General features: G+C 45.6%; 1 protein-coding gene across 1 annotated transcript in view; it reads right to left on the bottom strand.

Moving 5' to 3' along the window:
• The window catches only part of EEIG2 (EEIG family member 2), a 48,541-nt gene that overhangs the window by 12,211 nt on the left and 18,659 nt on the right, over positions 1-17,671 (bottom strand). Inside the window, exons 2-5 of the mRNA XM_053915564.2 lie at positions 15,107-15,227; positions 9,816-9,845; positions 5,359-5,475; positions 2,798-2,844 (exon numbers count right to left, since the gene is read on the bottom strand). Coding sequence (XP_053771539.1) covers positions 2,798-2,844; positions 5,359-5,475; positions 9,816-9,845; positions 15,107-15,227 — 315 coding nt within the window. The remainder of the gene's footprint in view (positions 1-2,797; positions 2,845-5,358; positions 5,476-9,815; positions 9,846-15,106; positions 15,228-17,671) is intronic.

The raw sequence follows: 17,671 nt of genomic DNA, 5'->3' as shown, positions 1-17,671 counted from the left end.
TCAGGAAAAGCCCATGAGAAGAAACGATGAATTCATTTTCTTCCACTAAGTTTTGCTATTCAGTTTCTCCTTTTACCCTAAAGTAATTCCACTAAAAAAAACCTGTCACCCAAGAAACCAAAAAGAGTATAGCGAAATGGTTTAGTCCCAAGAGAACAGGAAATTAAGAAAAAAGCCAGGAAATGATGGCTTGAGAGAAGACAGCAGAGGAAGGCTAAGTAAGAGGAAAACACATAGTTTTAATCGATAATTGATTTATATTAAAACATATATTTTTCATCCTTACGAGAAGGTTTATAAGAAGAGAACTGTACAGATGTTGCTATTAACGTCATGGAGTTGATGATGCATAGGGACATAATTAATGCTTACTTTTCTAAACATATTCTTCTCAGAGATTTAAATAACATCTAATTAACTTTCATGTTTAATTATTAAGTGTCTTCCAGATTGCTGACAGGCAATCCCTCCTTCCCTCCCATTCCATTCACTCTCTCGCTCTCTGAGAGCCTTTTACACATCTTTCCCTCTTTCCCCCACCCCCACCTCCACACTGCACAGCCCTGCTCTTCAGGAGTCACCTGGCTTCCCATTTCACTCAGAAACCAGGAGCAATTTGACAATAACTTCTATGTGCTTCCACTTCTCGTGTATCTGCATCTGTAGCCATGCTCCCTGCCTTCCTCCCTCTTGGTTCCAGCAGTTTTCCTCTCTTTCTCCTCTACACCACGCTTCTCCCTCTCGATTGGGCCATTCATAGCAGTGAACAAACCTAGCCGTCCCCTTTATCTGCGGGGCACGTGTTCCAGCTGCAGGTAGCACCGAACCCTGGAGGTACTGTTTTCCTGCACACACCCACCTATGGTAAAGTTTAATGTGCAAATTCGGCACCGTGGGGATTAACAGCAATAGAACGCGTAATAAAATAGAGCAACTGTAACAACACTGTCAGGGTTATCTGCACACAAGCACTGTGATACCGTAGGAGTCAACTGATGAGCGAGATGGCTCCTAAGTGACGGATGGTGGGTCAGTGTGTCCAGAGTGGAGACGCTGGACTAAGGGGGTGATTTAAATCTCAGGGGGACAGGGTGGGTCAGCATGAGATTCCCCCATGCTACTCGGAATGGCATGCGCCCTAAAACTTATGAACGGTATATTTCTGAAATTTTCCACATGAAATTTTTGGACCACAGTTGACTGTGGATAACTGAAACTGTAGGAAGTAGAACCGCAGAGGGGGGACACCACTGCACTCCCTGTCCCCAAATTTTCTCCTCCAAAACCCTTTCTGACCCCCTTCCACAAGGCTGTCGTCTAAGGGCATGCTACCGAAGTGCTGGTCAAGGTCACCGATAACGTCCATGCTGCAAAAGCCAAAGGTCAGCCCTCAGTCCCCATTTTTGGGATCTACTTCTGTAGCCTGTGATGCAGTCGATCACTCCCTCCTTCTTGAAACAGGTTCCTTGGTTTCGGGACAGTCCTCTCGTTTGGTTCCTCCCTCCCACCTCCCTGGTTGTTCTCCCCGGTCCCCAGCCTTTCACACTCTGGAGTGCCCCACACCGCTGTGCTTTTCTTTCTTTATATCCACTTCCTCTCACCATTTAACCAAGTCACATGGCTTTACCAGGTGTCTCTGCAGGTGCTGCTGATGTCATGGTTTCTGGGATTGTATCGCCAGCCTCGGCTTCCCGCTAAACTCTGTGGTGACATATCATGTCCAGCTGTCTCCTTGACATACTGGCTGGATGTGAGTAGGGATTTCAAACCTAACATGCCCAACACCCAACCTGTTCCTCTTGGAGACCCTCCCATTTCAACACATGGGGAAACCACTCTCCTAGTTTCTCAGGCCCCAACCCTGGATTGCTGAAATGGCTGCCTAACTCATCTACCTATTCCCCCCCCACCCCCTGCTCCCTTCACTGCTCCCCCAAAACGGTTCCCTACCCAGCAGCCGGAAGTCAGATCTCCTTACTCCTCTGCTCTACACCCTCCAGGAGCTCTTTACCTCACTCAGATTATAAGTCGCCAATGAGACTCTTACTACAGTGGCCCACAAAACTCTTCATCAGCTGGTCTTGCCTCCCACTACCTTCCTCCTCACTCACGCTGTTCTCCACATGCTGGTCTCCTGGCAGTTACCTGAACACGCAGAGCACACTCTTCCCCAAAGGCCTTTGTCTTTGTCGCCTGTGCTCAAACACTCTTTCCCCAGACCCCTGCAGGGCCTGCTTCCGCCTCCCTCAGGTCTCCGCTCAAATATCGTCTTTACAGGGGAGGATTTGCCGACTACTCCATGCAAAATAGCGACAGCTCTCCCCACCACAGATGGTCCTTTAACCCTGCGTTACTTTTCTCCGAAGCACTTGTGGCCAGTCTGCTGTTTCAGAATACAGGCTCTGAGATGCCAGGGACCGGGCCTAGCCCGCCTGCTCTTTCTGTCATGTCTAGAAGACATGACAGAAGCCATGTGATTTAGCCTAGCACATGGTGAGGCACCAGGTATCTATTGAAAATATGACTAAATCCAGAAGGTCAACTGAAAAATTTTAATTTGTATAATTCCACCTAAAACCTGAGGATGACAGAAGTCCTAGAGTTTAAGTGATTCAGGATGTGCAGAGCTCCCGGGTAACAGGTAACAGTACCTTCTCCTCTGAGGGTCAGGGGAGTCACCCCGGGGAGCAACTAGTACTAGCTTGTAAACACTACAGAATAGGAACCTCAACACTGAAACAAATATATCACTATTATACTTTCAGGTAAATAACTCATTCACCGAGCATCGACTTACGTTTTGAAACACGGGTCGCCGGACATCAGCTGCATGCTGATCAAAACCTGAACGGAAGAAAAAGAGACACGGTGACCCCACAGGGTCTCCTGTCAGGGGAGGCCCGGCTCTGAGAACTCACGCAGCCTCCACGGCTGCTCCTTCAGCACCTGCTCTGCACAGAGGCCGAATAACACGATTGCCCTTGCGTCCAACTGGATTACACCTAGTATGAAATTGCTGCTTTATACAGACGCAGATTAAACATCATCGCCAATACTCAAAACGCTGTCATTGCAAAAATCAGGGTGGAACAGACAGGAACAGAAGGCAAGTCCTTCAGCCGCAGCAGCCCCGTGAGTGCCGGGCCAGGCGACTCGGTGTCGGGAATGTTTCCCACAAGCCGGCTGTGTTGTCACTTCTCAGGGTGCCTGCGGGTGGCTGGCAAGAGCAGAATGCTTCTGCCTTTGTCCCAGCTTTAGATCAGGATCTAGATAGTTGCTGACGTTTTCTGACTGTGCTGCTGTTCACTAGTTGCTGGCTGCCTTTAAGGATCAGCCACAGGATCTTCTTATGTTCTTCTGGGACTAATAATATAATAACATTAACAACAGTCTCGATTGGAGAAGGTATTCTATGCCAGGCCTAAGATAAGGGTTTTATGTGGATTATTTCATCTCATCTTCAAAGCTCCTATGAGAGATTGATACTTCTATTTTAAGCCTAGGAGGTTAAGTGATATTTTCAAGGTCAGGCAGCTAGTGAAGGGGCCTGAACCCAGGGCTGCATGTAACTAAAACTCAAGGTCTTAATGAAGATTGCGTGTTTCCCACTGACAGCTGACATGCACATGTGCTGGGCTGGCTTCCTCATCACCTCTCCTAACACGGAATTCGACAATCTGGTCCCCAACTCCATCAAAACAGTGCTTTGGAGGTGGGGATGGAGAAGGCACGGGCAGCTTTCCAAAACCGCAGGGAGGGGGAAGAGAGAAGTGGGGCACTGGCTGGAGGAGGTGAGAAGTCGCCAGAGCCAGTTCCTGATATGTTAATGAGGATGGTTCATTCCTGGGAGAGAGGATTAGGTAAAGGGACCCTCCCAGGGGCGAAGCTCTGGATTAGGCTTTGGATTCTACAACCCAGGAGGAAGGACAGACTTCTCACAGGCAGAGGGACGCTTCACTCATTGTAACTCGAAGCAAGAAGGATAATAGGGCTGGAGAGACTGGAAGACACAAATTCTGCGATGGGAAGAGGAGAGAATTTGAGTTTAATGGCATCTGTTTTCTTAATAAAGGATGAAGCAAAACCACTAGCTGAGAGTGAGAGTGGTGTGTAGAGACAGGAGGAGAAAAGCTACGAAAAACGAATACCTAGGTCTGGCTGTAAGAACCTGTAGGGACTGTGGCTGAGGGAGACGGAAGGCTCTGGAGTCCCAGGCTCTCCTCTTAAAGGGCCCACACGGACGCTCTCCCTCAGCTCGAAAGGCACCAGAGTCAGAGGGATGGGTGAAAAAGATGAATTAACAAGTACACATGGGTAGTTATTGGATAGTCACAGGGATGTGCAGTGCAGCGTAGGAAATACAGTTATTGATATTCTAATAACTGTGCTGTCAGGTGGAAATGAATTTATTGGGATGGTCACTTAGTAAGTTGTAATCATGTCTAATCACTGGGATGTACACCTGAAACTCATATAATATTGTATATCAACTGTAATTGAAAAATAAACATGATTCAAAAAGAAAAGGAAAAGAACACCTAGGTCCCTGGGAAAGGAAGCTTACAAGGGAAGTGGAGTGTGGCTGCTTGCTGGCGGTGAGCACGAAGTTAGTAACTTAAGCTGCACTTGGTGACTTCCCGGCAACGTTCGACAACCAGGACACAGACCCACAGGGGACAGCTGGGTCTGATTAGGGTTGGGCACACTCAGGGGACGGCAGTGGAAGGAGACAAGGGCCAAGGATCAAGGAGCATTTTTCACTTCTTATCATTAGATAACCTAAAGTACAGCAAAAAGTTTATGCAATGAGTTTTCCATGGTGCAAGGCACTTTACAGCTGCTTTCTCAAACGGTCCCATTTAGTATATTCTGCCAGCGGCCACCAGAACGTTGCAGCTCCTGATGGTCCTTTGAAACAAGCGGGCAGACGCCCAGGGTGAGTTCCAACTATTCATTCACTAGTTCGAAGAGGACCTAGTGACTTCTATGTGGCCACCACAGCTGCTCTGGAAATCACCTTTTTTGGAGCTATAAGCATTTGAAGGTGCTCATTCACCATACTCCCTCCTGTCCACAAGCCCTGAGGCCGTAGTGGTTCAGTGTGCTGATCCCTGAATGGCCACCTCACGAGAGAGAAACACCTTAGGATCGCGAAGGTGAAATTCTGTTACTTTTCACTGCATCTGTGATTCTGGGACTTGGGTAGTTTTTTCCCTAGCTGGTGAGTATTTCAGGGGTGTGCTCAGCTTATGACATCATCAGTACTGACTCCCATCTTGCCCTTGACAGCAGACAGCTGTGCTCATTTAAAGGCAGAGAACCTCATTTGTTGACACGCACATCTTGAAACATGCTTACTTTAAGGATGGAGTTATCCTGTCTTGTATTTTTGGTATCATAGCCTTCCAGTAAACAGCGACGAGTGGTAGTTCCTGACCCAGCAAACTCTGCCAGGTTTAGATCTGCAAAGCCCAGCTGTGAAAAGAAAAAAAAAATTTAATAAGAACATCTACTGGGCTTCTATCATACTCTTCTTAAAATAAACATTCAACCCATGTTCTAGACAAGTTATCACAACCCTCAATCATTTGCAATTTTTGCTATCTTAACAATACCTGTTCTATTATTTGCTTAATATGTGTCTTTAAATTGGCTCACTTTTGGTAAAAAAATGTATTCCCTAACGTACTCATCTTAAGCAATACAATCTTTGAAATCACGGATTTGATGTGCTAAATATATTCTTCTGTACAACATTAACATATATGACTACTGTAGTACAAATAAATAATGCATATTCAGCAACTAAACTCACTGCAAGGAGCAGGGGTACTTGAACTAGAGGAAACTCTAGCAGACCAATCAAGATTACACGCAGGGACATACAGGACACTGACCAGACTTGCTTCTCCCTACTCTGGCTCCGCCTCTATTCCCAGGCAACCCCTGGTGGCTGTAGGCGGTGGCAGGTTATTAAAGTCACACGCTCCACTCAAGACCCAGAATGATTTTAAGTGTATGCCACACGCTTTTGTTGGTACAAACCCCTTCTCCTTCAGCACCTTCCAAAACCTTGTCTTACTGATCACCCTTGCGCTGAATCTTTCTTGAAAAACCCTACTTCTTCCCTTCCCCAAAGCTCAGCCCCACACCAGCCCTCTAGGCTGCTCCACAGAAGTTTGGCTCAGACCTGTTCCTCCCTGGTCACCGTCTTCTGCTGCTACCAGAGGTTGCCCTCCAGTCTTTCCTCTGGTTTCGATCAACCTTTGACTTTGTTTCCAAGCGGTCAACTCCATTATATCTTTTTTAAAAAAATAAATTAAGTCTATTCCACATGACCAAGTATATATAGTTTTTTGTTAACTACAAAAAATTTTACGTCTACAATTATGAAGCACATTTCAAACACTGGTATGATTTTAAGGTGCTTGTGTTAAGATTTTCATAACATATTGGGCAATATGAATGACATTCAAGATGAAGATTTTAGTTGCAGACTGGAGGGTTACTGTAGTAGCTTTGAACCGGTACAAAAAGAATGAAGAACAAGAACTTAAGAGTCCAGCACAAGCACCGAATGCAGTAAGTCAGAACACAAAATGCCACAGGTCACATCTACCTAATTGTCACATGGTTACTCCGGTCTTACTGCCTCTTTTAGGGGCTTCAACAGATCAGCCAAAGAGCCTGGGTATGTCCAGGCCAAAGCCACATACAAGTGAGCACGTGAAGACTCATGTGGCCATGTGATCCCACATCAACCACATGCCCTATTTCATACATTAGCCTTTCTCTTTAAACCTCCAACACTTCCTTTGCATCTGCACTCTGTGCTGATGCCCTGCATTCTATTTCACTCAGAAGACAATAGTCATCAAAACAGTGCTTAACTTTCACAAGCTCTCATCACCAGCCACATCCACCCACCTGCCTGCACTTGGGCCCGCAGGCTTGCCTTCCCACTTCCGGGAAGTGAACTGGCTGCGCTCTGACCTGAGGCCGGCCGCTCCCCGCTTGCTCACTCAATGTCAGGGCTGCAGGAAGTCTCCCCTCTCCTGCATTCTGAAATTTGCCTCCTCTGCCGGATCATCATCTCCAGCACAAAAACCTCACCCCCATCTCTCTCCAGTCTCCCGAACTATTTTTCTTCTCCCCCTCTGTTGCAAAGCTCCCTGAAAAAGTTGTCCATGTCTGTGGTCCCTCTGTCCTTGGCCACCTCCTCAGCTTCATCTCCCTGCTCTAGACACAACGTCCTTTCCCTTGAAAATGCCAGGAGTACCTCAAGGCCTTTGACCGTTCTTGTGCCTGAGGGATTCCCTCTCAGGTCTTCTTGTCACTGTCTTCCTCACTCCATAAAGGTCTATGTTCCAATGTCACCTCTCTAAAGGGGCCTCCCTGACCCCACCCGGCCTGCTCCCTCTGCTGTGCTGGAGCACCTCGTGTACATACACATTTCACATTTCCTTTGTTTACTGCCTGCCCCTCGCCCAGCCCTCTACTAGAATGTAAGCTCCACAGAGGCAGGGACCTTGGTCTGCTCTGTCTGCTGCTGTAGCTCCAGTACTTGGAACAGTGCCAGGAACACTGTCTGGACCATGGTATGTAGTTAATACATATTCATTGAATAAAAAATAGCCCACTGGCTGACCACCCATTGTTGGAATGCTGGTATCACAATGTTATTAAGCATAAAGAAAGTTAAAGAGAAAAGAATCTGGTTGGTCCCCATTAAGAAAGCATATTAAAAGGTGGGGTAGGTCAATGGGAAGTTTTAGGCTGAAGGTCAACATTTACTCAGCACCTTTGATGTAGCAGGGCCTGTTCCAGACAATGGAAACAGTGATGAACAGGACAGATAAGGGCTGCCTTGGAAGAGCTCACATTCTAGTGAGGAACCAGAGAGTCCACAAGTCCTTACGACTTCCTCTTTGGCTTCACGGAGATAACTGTCTCATTAAAATGGTATTTGTAGTCGATATTACTTCATTTTCCAAAAAAATTCTGAGCATCTACATTCCAGCCAATGTTAGGCGTTAGGAATATATATATGATCATCCCTGTTCTCAAGGAGCTCACAGTTTTTAATAAGGGAAGACAGGAAAGTTCCTATAAAAATATACGTGCCATGCTAGTAGAGGGCACAACTGCAAGAAAGGGAGGAAGAGAAAATATCTCAGTGGGGAGGGATGAGCAAGCTGAGCTGCCAGGACAAGAGAAGGGAGAAGCACACGCTCGGCAGGGAGAATGAGTTGCAGGCGCACTCCAGGAAGTTCAGGAGGCCGTGTGTCTGAGCACAGGGTGAGTTTGTGTGTGGGTGTGCAAGCCCCAGGGTGCGTGTACACACGCACGTGCAGGTAGGTGATCTGCAATCCAAGATGGGTCTAATGCTGGGTTAAAGACTTCACTTTCCTTCACGGGCAAGAGACAGCTGCTGGCAAACTGAAAGTGAGGGGGTGGTATGACCATATTTGAATTTTAGAATGATGGCTCTGGCCATATACAGGAAGGACTGGAGGAAGACAACACAGACAGAGATAAAAAAAATAGCAGGTCAATGCAGGTTTTAAATAAGAAATAAATGGCATAACCTAATGCGGTGCCCTTGGGAATGGAGAGAAGAGATGGCTTTAAGAGCTTCTGGAAGGGGGAAAGCAAGAGGGTCTGTCAATCACAGCAGACCCTGCTGTCTGCCCCTCCACCATTCAATGCCCTGATATTTCTTGCTCTCCAAGCCCTTATTTTATTCAAGTGTCTACTCTTAGCTTGTCCATATGCACAAGGCAAGTTTCCCAACCTCTAGCTCCTTGTTAAACTGTGATTCGTCTAAACGAACCATGCCAAGCCTTTCCTATTGCCCATGACTGTGAACATGTGATCCAGGTGTGGCCAGCGACAGGTACGGGGAAGTCCTCTGAGGGCCATCCAGGGAAAGCTTTCTCACTCAAAAAAGTTGCACATGGGGAAGCTGCAGGATTTTGCCCTAAGTGAATACGTTGACTAAAACTTCAGCAGCCAGCCTCCTGGTGACCGCAAGGGGAGCTGCCGAGGACAAAGCCGACATGGAGAGAATGAGGTGCAAAGAGGAAGGTAGCACAGGTTCTTGATGACACTTTCCAGTCAGTGGATTAGCCAATCCCCGAGCAGCTCTACCTCACATCTACTTGTTTTCCGAGATTAAAAAACCTCTGGGTGAGGCGGGTTTTCTGCTACTTGCAGGAAAGAGCATCCTCACTGACACAGCAACCTGCTAGTTTTAGAGAGTTAGGCAGATGTGATGGTTGGAACTAGTGCCCCGGGCCTTGGCTCAGATGACTGATTGATGGAGGTACCATCACAGAAACTGGGAATAAAAGAGGAGTATGTGGGTTTCTGGTAATATTACTAATTCCTCCTGTTGGATGAAGAAGGTGAGCACATCCTTTAGTAATTCCAGACAGGTAGTGAAAGTACAAAGAACAGTAGAGATCCCGTACATACAGAGCGTAAGAGGACACAGAGGAGGGGTGCTATTCTGTTGCGGGAGGTGGGACTGGAAGTACCTCCTGGGAGAATGAATGAACAGATGCTACTGCTTAACACACACCAGCGATCACCTTCTAGTGGGGAAACTGAAACTCGAGAACCTCCCATAACCAGTATTTACAAAGAATATGCCTAACTAACTGTTGAAGCCAACTGTTCGATCTCCAAGTTGCTTTATTTAAAGACATCCTATTTGAATGGCAATTAGAAGAGCAAACTATTTAATCTGTAAGTTTATAAACAGCAATGAGTGATATTACACAACCCAAAAGAGTTAAAGACCATTTACTTACCTTTGCATAAGCTTTTCCACCTTTTAATTCCTGCCAAAGATAGAAAACACTATTAGGTTATCATATGATTAAGGATTTAAAATGAAATATATGTCAAATAATTCTAAGTAGACATTTTAATACTGGCAAATATAGATAGTATAATTCTGATGATCTTAAATCCAACTACTTAGATGCTCCAAATGACCAGAATTTTTATTGAGAATCTAACTTAAATTTGAAAGCAACAAATGGTGAGAAGACAAGCTAATATTTGATCTATTTGCTGAAAGGCCCTAGACACACTGCAAGAACCTGAATCACCAAAGAAAGGTTAAATTACTTAGCTACACATGTTAACACACTGGAGAAAGATTTTAGTAAGAGTCAAAACCCTAGCCCTGGAGACAACCACTGTTACCAATTTTTAGGAATTGTCCAAAAGATGCTCAGATGCTCTATGCATAAAGATACGCAGATAGATAGATATTCCCCTTTTACTCAAATGATAGCACACTATATACACCTTACTTTTATTTATATATATATGTATATACGTGTATATATATGTATACACACACACACATGCACACACACATATGGCAAGGCTGTTACCTAATGTGAACAAGACTGGCAAAAGTGAAAAAGAATAAAAAATAATATATAGCTAAGATTCATTTAAAATATGAAGCTGTATATTATGTTGCCAAATCTCTGGATTTAGGATATCACACATATGTGAGAATAAGTGTCAAACACTTGGAACTATGCCTAGCACACAATAAACACTGTTTATGTGTGTAAAATTAGGGCCAAACACCTCTCCACCCCCCCCCCTTTAAAAATGTGTTTGCTGGATGGAGTTGGTTTTTATCTTTCTTGTATAAACGAGACACATAACATATTATCTACCATTTCCACCTTTAAAGTGGTGAATTTAAATAAGTTCAGAAGCAACTGGTGGTGAATTCTACTATTCATGAATATCTGCTTCCCCTCCCCTCCCCTGCTCCACTGGTGTACGGCTTGGTCATGCCACTACATCTGACTCCCTTACGAATTCCCAAATTTTTCTTCTTTACTAGGTTATTGTCCTATCCCTTAATAGCACTCTTCACTAACCTAGCCAAAAAAACAGCAAAAAACCACTAAACTGTTTTCAGATGATCCTTGTCTCTTTTGGCCAATTCTTTTTTTCACTCTCCTCTGCAGGCAAACTCAAATGACAACTGAAATTGCTGTGTCCCGCTCTCTATTCAATCTACTCCAGCTGGCGTCTGTCCTCAGTTTCCTGCTGCAGTAGCTCTTAAGATTGCCCATGACCTCCACTTCTGTTAACGCCGAAGCCCCTGTCTCCACGTTAATCTCACAGCAGCACGTGACAGGCTTGCCCTCCACCTCCTGGCTCACATCCTTGTCTTCCTAACGTCCATGGTGCCCCACTGCCTGGTTCTGCTGCCTCGCTGGCTGCTCCTGCCCACGCTCCCTCGCTGGACCTACCCCTGTATTCAACTTCCGTAGAAAGAATGCTGCTCGTACCCTAGTTACCCCTTCTCCCTCTCTCCATACTAATAGAATCCTCTATTTTTAACTGGACATCTGGCTAGCCCAAATAATGTAACGACTACATCTTCTCCCTTCCTTTGAGCTGTGGCAGGATGACTAAGATCTGGCCAAAAGCGTGTGAGAAGGGATATGGCTGAATGAATCTTTGCCCCTTTCTTGGACCTGCTAACAGTAATGTGGACTGTCTCTGAGTTAGAGGGATCCAGGATTTGGCCTAGGATCCTTCTCTATCTATACTTTCTCCCTGGGTGATCCCATTTGAGTCTCTGGCTCTAAATTAAAAAAGAAAAGTAGGCTTATGACTCTCGAATCTCTATCTCTAGTCTAAACTTCTCTCCTGACTTCCAGTCTAGGATTTTTAAGAGACTACTTAACGGGTCCACTTGATGTCTCATAGACATGTCAACCCTACCATGGCCAGAATAGGACAAGGCTGATCTGATTATTGTCTCTGGAATTGTTCCACTCTGAGCCTTTGCCATCAATAAATAGCATAATCACCTACCTACTCACTCAGGTATAAGGGGCAAGGGTTATCCTCAATTCTACTTTCCCCCCCTCATTTGCCACATCCGGGGGTCGACCTTCAAAACACATCCTGAATCACACCATCTCCGCTGTTACAACCCCATACCAAAACACGCATTCCTTACCCAAACTGTCCCCAACGCCCAAGTGGTCTCTTTGCAATTCATCTTCCACGTGGCAGCAAAAGTGATCTTAGAAGGCCATGTGTCTCCTTATTAAAATCTTCAAATGCATTCCAATTATAGTTAGAATAAAAGTGAAACTCCTCACCACGGCCTGTGAGGCCCTTCCTGATCTAGAGCCTCTGACCTCCTCACCAACTTCCCCTCTGCATGTTTTCCAGGCTGGGCTGGTCTTCCGTCTTTCATAAATGCCAGCTTTGTTCTTTACCCTAAGTGGGGTTCACAGTACTTCTGAATCTGTGGCTGATATTTTTCATCAGTTTAGAAGATTCTCAGCCATGACCTCTCCCTCTCCTTCGAGGACTCCAATTACAGATATTTTAGACCTTTCCCCCGTTTCCTGAATCTTATACTCTTTTCTGTACATCCCACCCCTTTTCTCTCTGTAAATTACGCTGGATGTTTTCTACTGTCTTATTTCCCAGTTTATCAATGCTTTTTTTTGAGTTGTGGTAAACCTGCTGTTAAATCTACCTGTTGAGATTTAGTTTCGTTTATTGAGCTTTACATTTTAGTTATTGTATTTTTCAGTTCTAGAATTCAATTTGCTCCTTTTTAAATAGTTTCTAGTTCTCTCATGAAAGTCCCCATATGGTTCACTAATTATGTTTATTGTAAAAGTTTGTCTCTGGTCTTCCAATATCCTTGGGTCTCTTTTTATTACTATTTTCTTTTTGTTGTTGTTGAATGTTTTTTGAGCATCAAGCTTTAATTGAGTTAAAAATCAGTTCTTTGAAGTCTGGGCTCTAAACTCAGTCCCTTCACTTATTTCCTCTTTGCACAAATGCTTTCTGCACGCCTGCATTTCCCTGGAGTGAGGGACACAGCAGGGACTCTGCCCTCTGGGGACATCTCCTAGTTTTTTCTTTTGATTTTTGGTCACAGTCATGTTTCTGGGTGTGCTTGGTAATTTCTGTGCATGAAAACTTGAAGAAATAATTTGAGGTTCAGAGTAATGCTATTTTCCTTCAGAGAAAATATACACTTGCACCCTGACTGGTATGGCTCAGTGCGTTGGGTGTCGTCCTGTAAACTGAAAGGTGGCCGGTTCGATTCCTGGTCAGGGTACATGTCTGGGTTGCAGGCCAGGTCCCCTATTGGGGGCGTGCAAGAGGCAACCAATCGATGTTTCTCTCACACACGGATGTTTTTCTCCTTCTGTTTCTCACTTCCTTCCCTTCTCTCTAAAAAAATCAATAAAATCTTTAGTAGGATACTAAAGGAGTAGGATAGGGGCAGATCACCTTCATCCAAGCAAGGACTGAGCCGATTAAAGCTGAGTTTGTCTTTAAAAGGGCCACTCTATATCCACTATATTCCTCCTTCTAGGCTGAAACTCTTAAGAGAGCTTTTCCATGGGTCCTGGACTCCAGTTTTTGTCCCTTTAGATCCGTAAAATTGCCAGACTCTCAGTCCAGCTTCTCACCTTCTCTGTCATTGCTTTTGGCTCAGCTTCTTAACCGCTGCGTGCAAATCAGCACGTGCTTTGAGGGTAAAAGCAATGCCAAATGTCAGGCTCAACTCTTTATGCTTCTGTTGCCTATGATCCTAAGTCCTTACTCCTTGGGCAGCTTCTGATTCCTTCCAGCAGCTATTTTTAACATGTGGTCTCGCTTTTCTGGTTGTTCTCAGAGGGAGGGGTGATCTGAAACAAGCCAGTCCATTAACTTCAGAAGTATAAACTCCCAGGTTTAATACAACCTTAGGGCCAGTTATGAATTAAATTGTGGGTCTCTCCCCCACAAAAGATACTCTGAAGTCCTAACATCCAGTACCACAGCATGTGACCCTCCTTGGAAATAGAGTCTTTGAATAGTAATGTAGTTAGAATGAGGTTCTAATGCAGTATGACCAGAGTCCTTATTAAAAAAGGAGACATTTTAATAAAGTCACAGACACGCACAGAGGGAAGATGATGTGACGACACAGAGGGAGGACACAGCCATGGAACTGGAGTGACACATCTGTAAGCCAGGGGATGCCTGAGGCTGCAAGGAGGCAGGAGAGGGGCACCAAACAGTTTCTTCCCCAGCACCTCCAGAGGGAGCGCGGCCCTGAGCCACCTTGACTTTGACTTCTGGCCCCCAGGACTGTAAAACAATGCATGTTGGTGGCTTTATTTTTTGTTTTTATTTATTTATTTTTAATTTTAATTTTTTAATTTTTACTGAATTTGTCAGAGTGACATCAGCTAATACATTTATATAGGTTTCAATTCAGGGGAGCAATTCTACAATACACCATCTGTGTATAGCACTGTGCACGTCGTGTTGCTTTAACCCACCCGGTCTGTGGTGCTTCCTTACAGCAGCTCTAGGGAGCTGACACAGGGAGTTTTAACTCGGAGGTCTGTGATGGTCAAGTTTATGTGTCAACGTGACATTTTAAAGCCAGCAGTTTAACTCGCTAGTAGTGGTGATGAACAGATTCTTCTTCTTCACACACAAAAACGGTAGGATTGCATACTTATGTATGATTAAGTTGAACCGCCCGAGGTTGCTATTTTTGCAGATTATCGGTAATATGCCTCAACCTGACATGTGGAAAGAAAATGTATTTAAAAAAAGAGAGAGACTATGAACTTGGAATTAGAAAAACTTGAGCTGGAGTCCCTACTTTGCCACGTATTAGCTATGTGGATTTGGGCAAGTAACCACCTCTTAGCCCGAGTTTTCCTGAAAATGGAAAACAAGCACCCCTACTTTCGGGGCTGTTGTTAGACATAATACATGTGAGGTTCCTAAAATAACGCCTAACAAAGAGGAAGTTGATGACGAGCAGGATGCAGGCACGCACAGCCCCCCAAATAATACAAACAAGGTTAACACTCATATGCACCACCACAGTGAGACAGGGTTCTTGAACATCTTAATTTGCAACTTCAGATTCTCCACCGTGTTTGCCAAAGGCATTTGAATTTCTGCGGCGAGTGTGAAGCAGAGTTGCCTGTAACAGTTCTGAGAAGGAAGCGGCGCTAAATAAAGAGCATCCGTGACTAGGGGACTAATTACGGCTCCTGACAGGCTATTTTTGTACCTTGCGCACAGACACCCTGCAGACGCAAGGGTCCAGGATGCCCGTGGCGGCGCTCGCACTCATTTTGCACATGAACGAGAACTTCTTCCTCCAGTGAACACAGTTCGCTTGCACCGCCTCCCTGAGGGGGGAGAAAAGGAACCAGTTAATGATCTATTATTGATGACATGATGAAAAAGCACGCACACGTTTACTCCCAAGTCTACAGTGCAAAAAGGGATATATGAAAAGCCCGTATTTGGCCCTGGCTGGTGTGGCTCAGGGGGAAACCCAGGCACGAGTTTGTGCGTGGTCTGTACGTAGATGTTTAGATACACACAAATGGGAGCTGAGGGCAGACCTTTTGTCACAGGTTTCACATGGCAACTTTAGCCATTCCATTATTATTTTTTTCATTAGGAAGCTTTGGATGATTTCATACATTATGATGTGAGGAGAATGTGTGTGTGTCCTGAGGAGCGTTTCCCTTGAAACCCAGCAGGGGGCGACTTATTTGCATGGTCACAGCACTGGCAGAATGGAGGCCCCTCTGCTGAGGATGGACCCGGGGGTGGGGCACACTGTGTGATGGGCAGCGGAGGCCGTCCCAGGGAGGTGCGCAGTAGCTCCCCTGCACACTCAGAAGTAAACAAGCTCTTTAAAAGTCGGTGAATAATAATGGCAATCACAAAGAGGAAAAAAATAAGCCAGAATTAAAAAAAAAGATTTTATTTATTTATATTTAGAGAGAGGGGAAGAGAAACATTAGTGTGTGGTTGCCTCTTGTGCGCCCCCTACTGGGGACCTGGCCTGCAACCCAGGCATGTGCCCTGACTGGGAATCGAAAGCCAGAATTTTTTAGACTGTTGCTTCCCTCTCAACCTCCCTTGGTCTCCAGACCCAAAGGCGGCCTCTGCCCGGGCCTCTGCAGCTTGGACACTGGCGGGCTTGCGGGGCCTTTCAGGAGCAGGCCGGTGCCTTGAGCAGTGCCCAGAGCAGGAGCAGTGCCTTGAGCTTCAAGGCACTTGGTTGTTCCTGTCACTCAGACCACTGACGTAGGGTCGGGAATCAAAGACAACATTCATACTTTTCCTAAAAAGTACATAGGAACCTCTCTCTAGTCAAAGATGGCAGGACGAGTGCTCTCTCACCAAAACCTTCCATTTAACTTTTAGGGCATCATTTCACCAGGACAGAGAACCGGAGGGGAGATGAAAATAAGTGGCCAGGGATGGACAAGGGAGAACTGATGGGACAAACTGCAGGAGGCCGGACCCTGAGTTGGCAGGGGTGAAAGGCAAGGGCAGGGTCTCCAGTTGGTGCTGCGGTGGAATGAAGGGGGGGACAAAGGGCAGAAACAACTCCCAGAGCCTCTCCCTGACCCTGCTGGGAGGCTGGGCCTGCTCCTCCTCCTGACGAGTAAAGCAGGGGGAGGGGCCTCTGCTGCGCCTGACCAGTGGGGGTGGGGTAGGGGTGGAGCTAGGGGAGGAAGGGGGTGGAGCTAGAGGAGGAAGAGGGTGGAGGATGCAGGAGGACTTACTGAGCGCAGAGACCTCCAACCTTCTTCCCCTACCCGATTCCTCTGCATATGCTCTTCATGATGTGGGAAGGACATTCTCTGGGGCATCCGACCCATCCCACAAAGAAAAGATCTAAGGAGATGATGGGTGTGGAGGGTTCCCAGAAAAACGGCTCAACCAGCTCATCCACAGTGAAAACCTGAGTCAGAAACATTCTCTACATGGGCAAAGCTTCTAAGGAACTTTTAGGGCCTTGTAGTCAAATATGAGGAAAGGCTCTTAACAGGAAAGACAGACTGAAACAAACAGCGAAAGGCAACTGTAACAACACAGAGTCTCTGCCAGGAGAAGAAACGAGACTCCGGGGGGCAGAAGTGGCTGTTCCATTTAACAGAAGGGAGAAAATAATAAAGATGACAGTGCACATCTATCAAATAGAGAACAGAAAAACAACAGGAAAAAAAATCAACAAACCCTGAGCTGGACTAAGACAAAGAAAAGGAGAAGAAAAAAATCACAAATGAAAGAGGAGACATTGCAATGAATGCTCAGAAATAAGCAGAACTTTAAGGGACTATATGAACAATTGTATGCCAACAAATTAGACGAGGTAGAAAAAAAATCAATAAATTCCTAGAAACATACAACTTACCAAAAGTGAATCTAAAATAGTCAAACTCACAGAAGCATAGGGTAGGCTGGTGTTTGCCAGGGGCTGGGAAGTGGGAGAAGTGGGGGAGGGTATGGATCCGAGGGTACAAAATTCAGTCATGCAAGATGAGTCAGTTCTGGAGGTCTAATGTGCTGCCCGGTGAACTGAGTTAACAATATGTATTGTACACTTGAAATTTGCTCAGAGAGTGGATCGTAAGTGTTCTAGAAAAAAAAAAAGGTAAACTATGTGAGGTGGTGGATGGATTTTTTTTTATAGACATTTATTTAATTTTAGAGAGAGGAGAAGGGAAGGAGAAAGAGAGGGAGAGAAACACATCAATGTGCGGTTGCCTCTCATGTGCCCCCTACTGGGGGTGTGGCCTGCAACCCAGGCATGTGCCTTAACTGGGAA

This window comes from Desmodus rotundus, chromosome 12 (assembly GCF_022682495.2).
Source record: "Desmodus rotundus isolate HL8 chromosome 12, HLdesRot8A.1, whole genome shotgun sequence".
Classification (NCBI taxonomy): Eukaryota; Metazoa; Chordata; class Mammalia; order Chiroptera; family Phyllostomidae; genus Desmodus; species Desmodus rotundus.
This window is presented reverse-complemented; position numbering and strand designations above follow the sequence as displayed.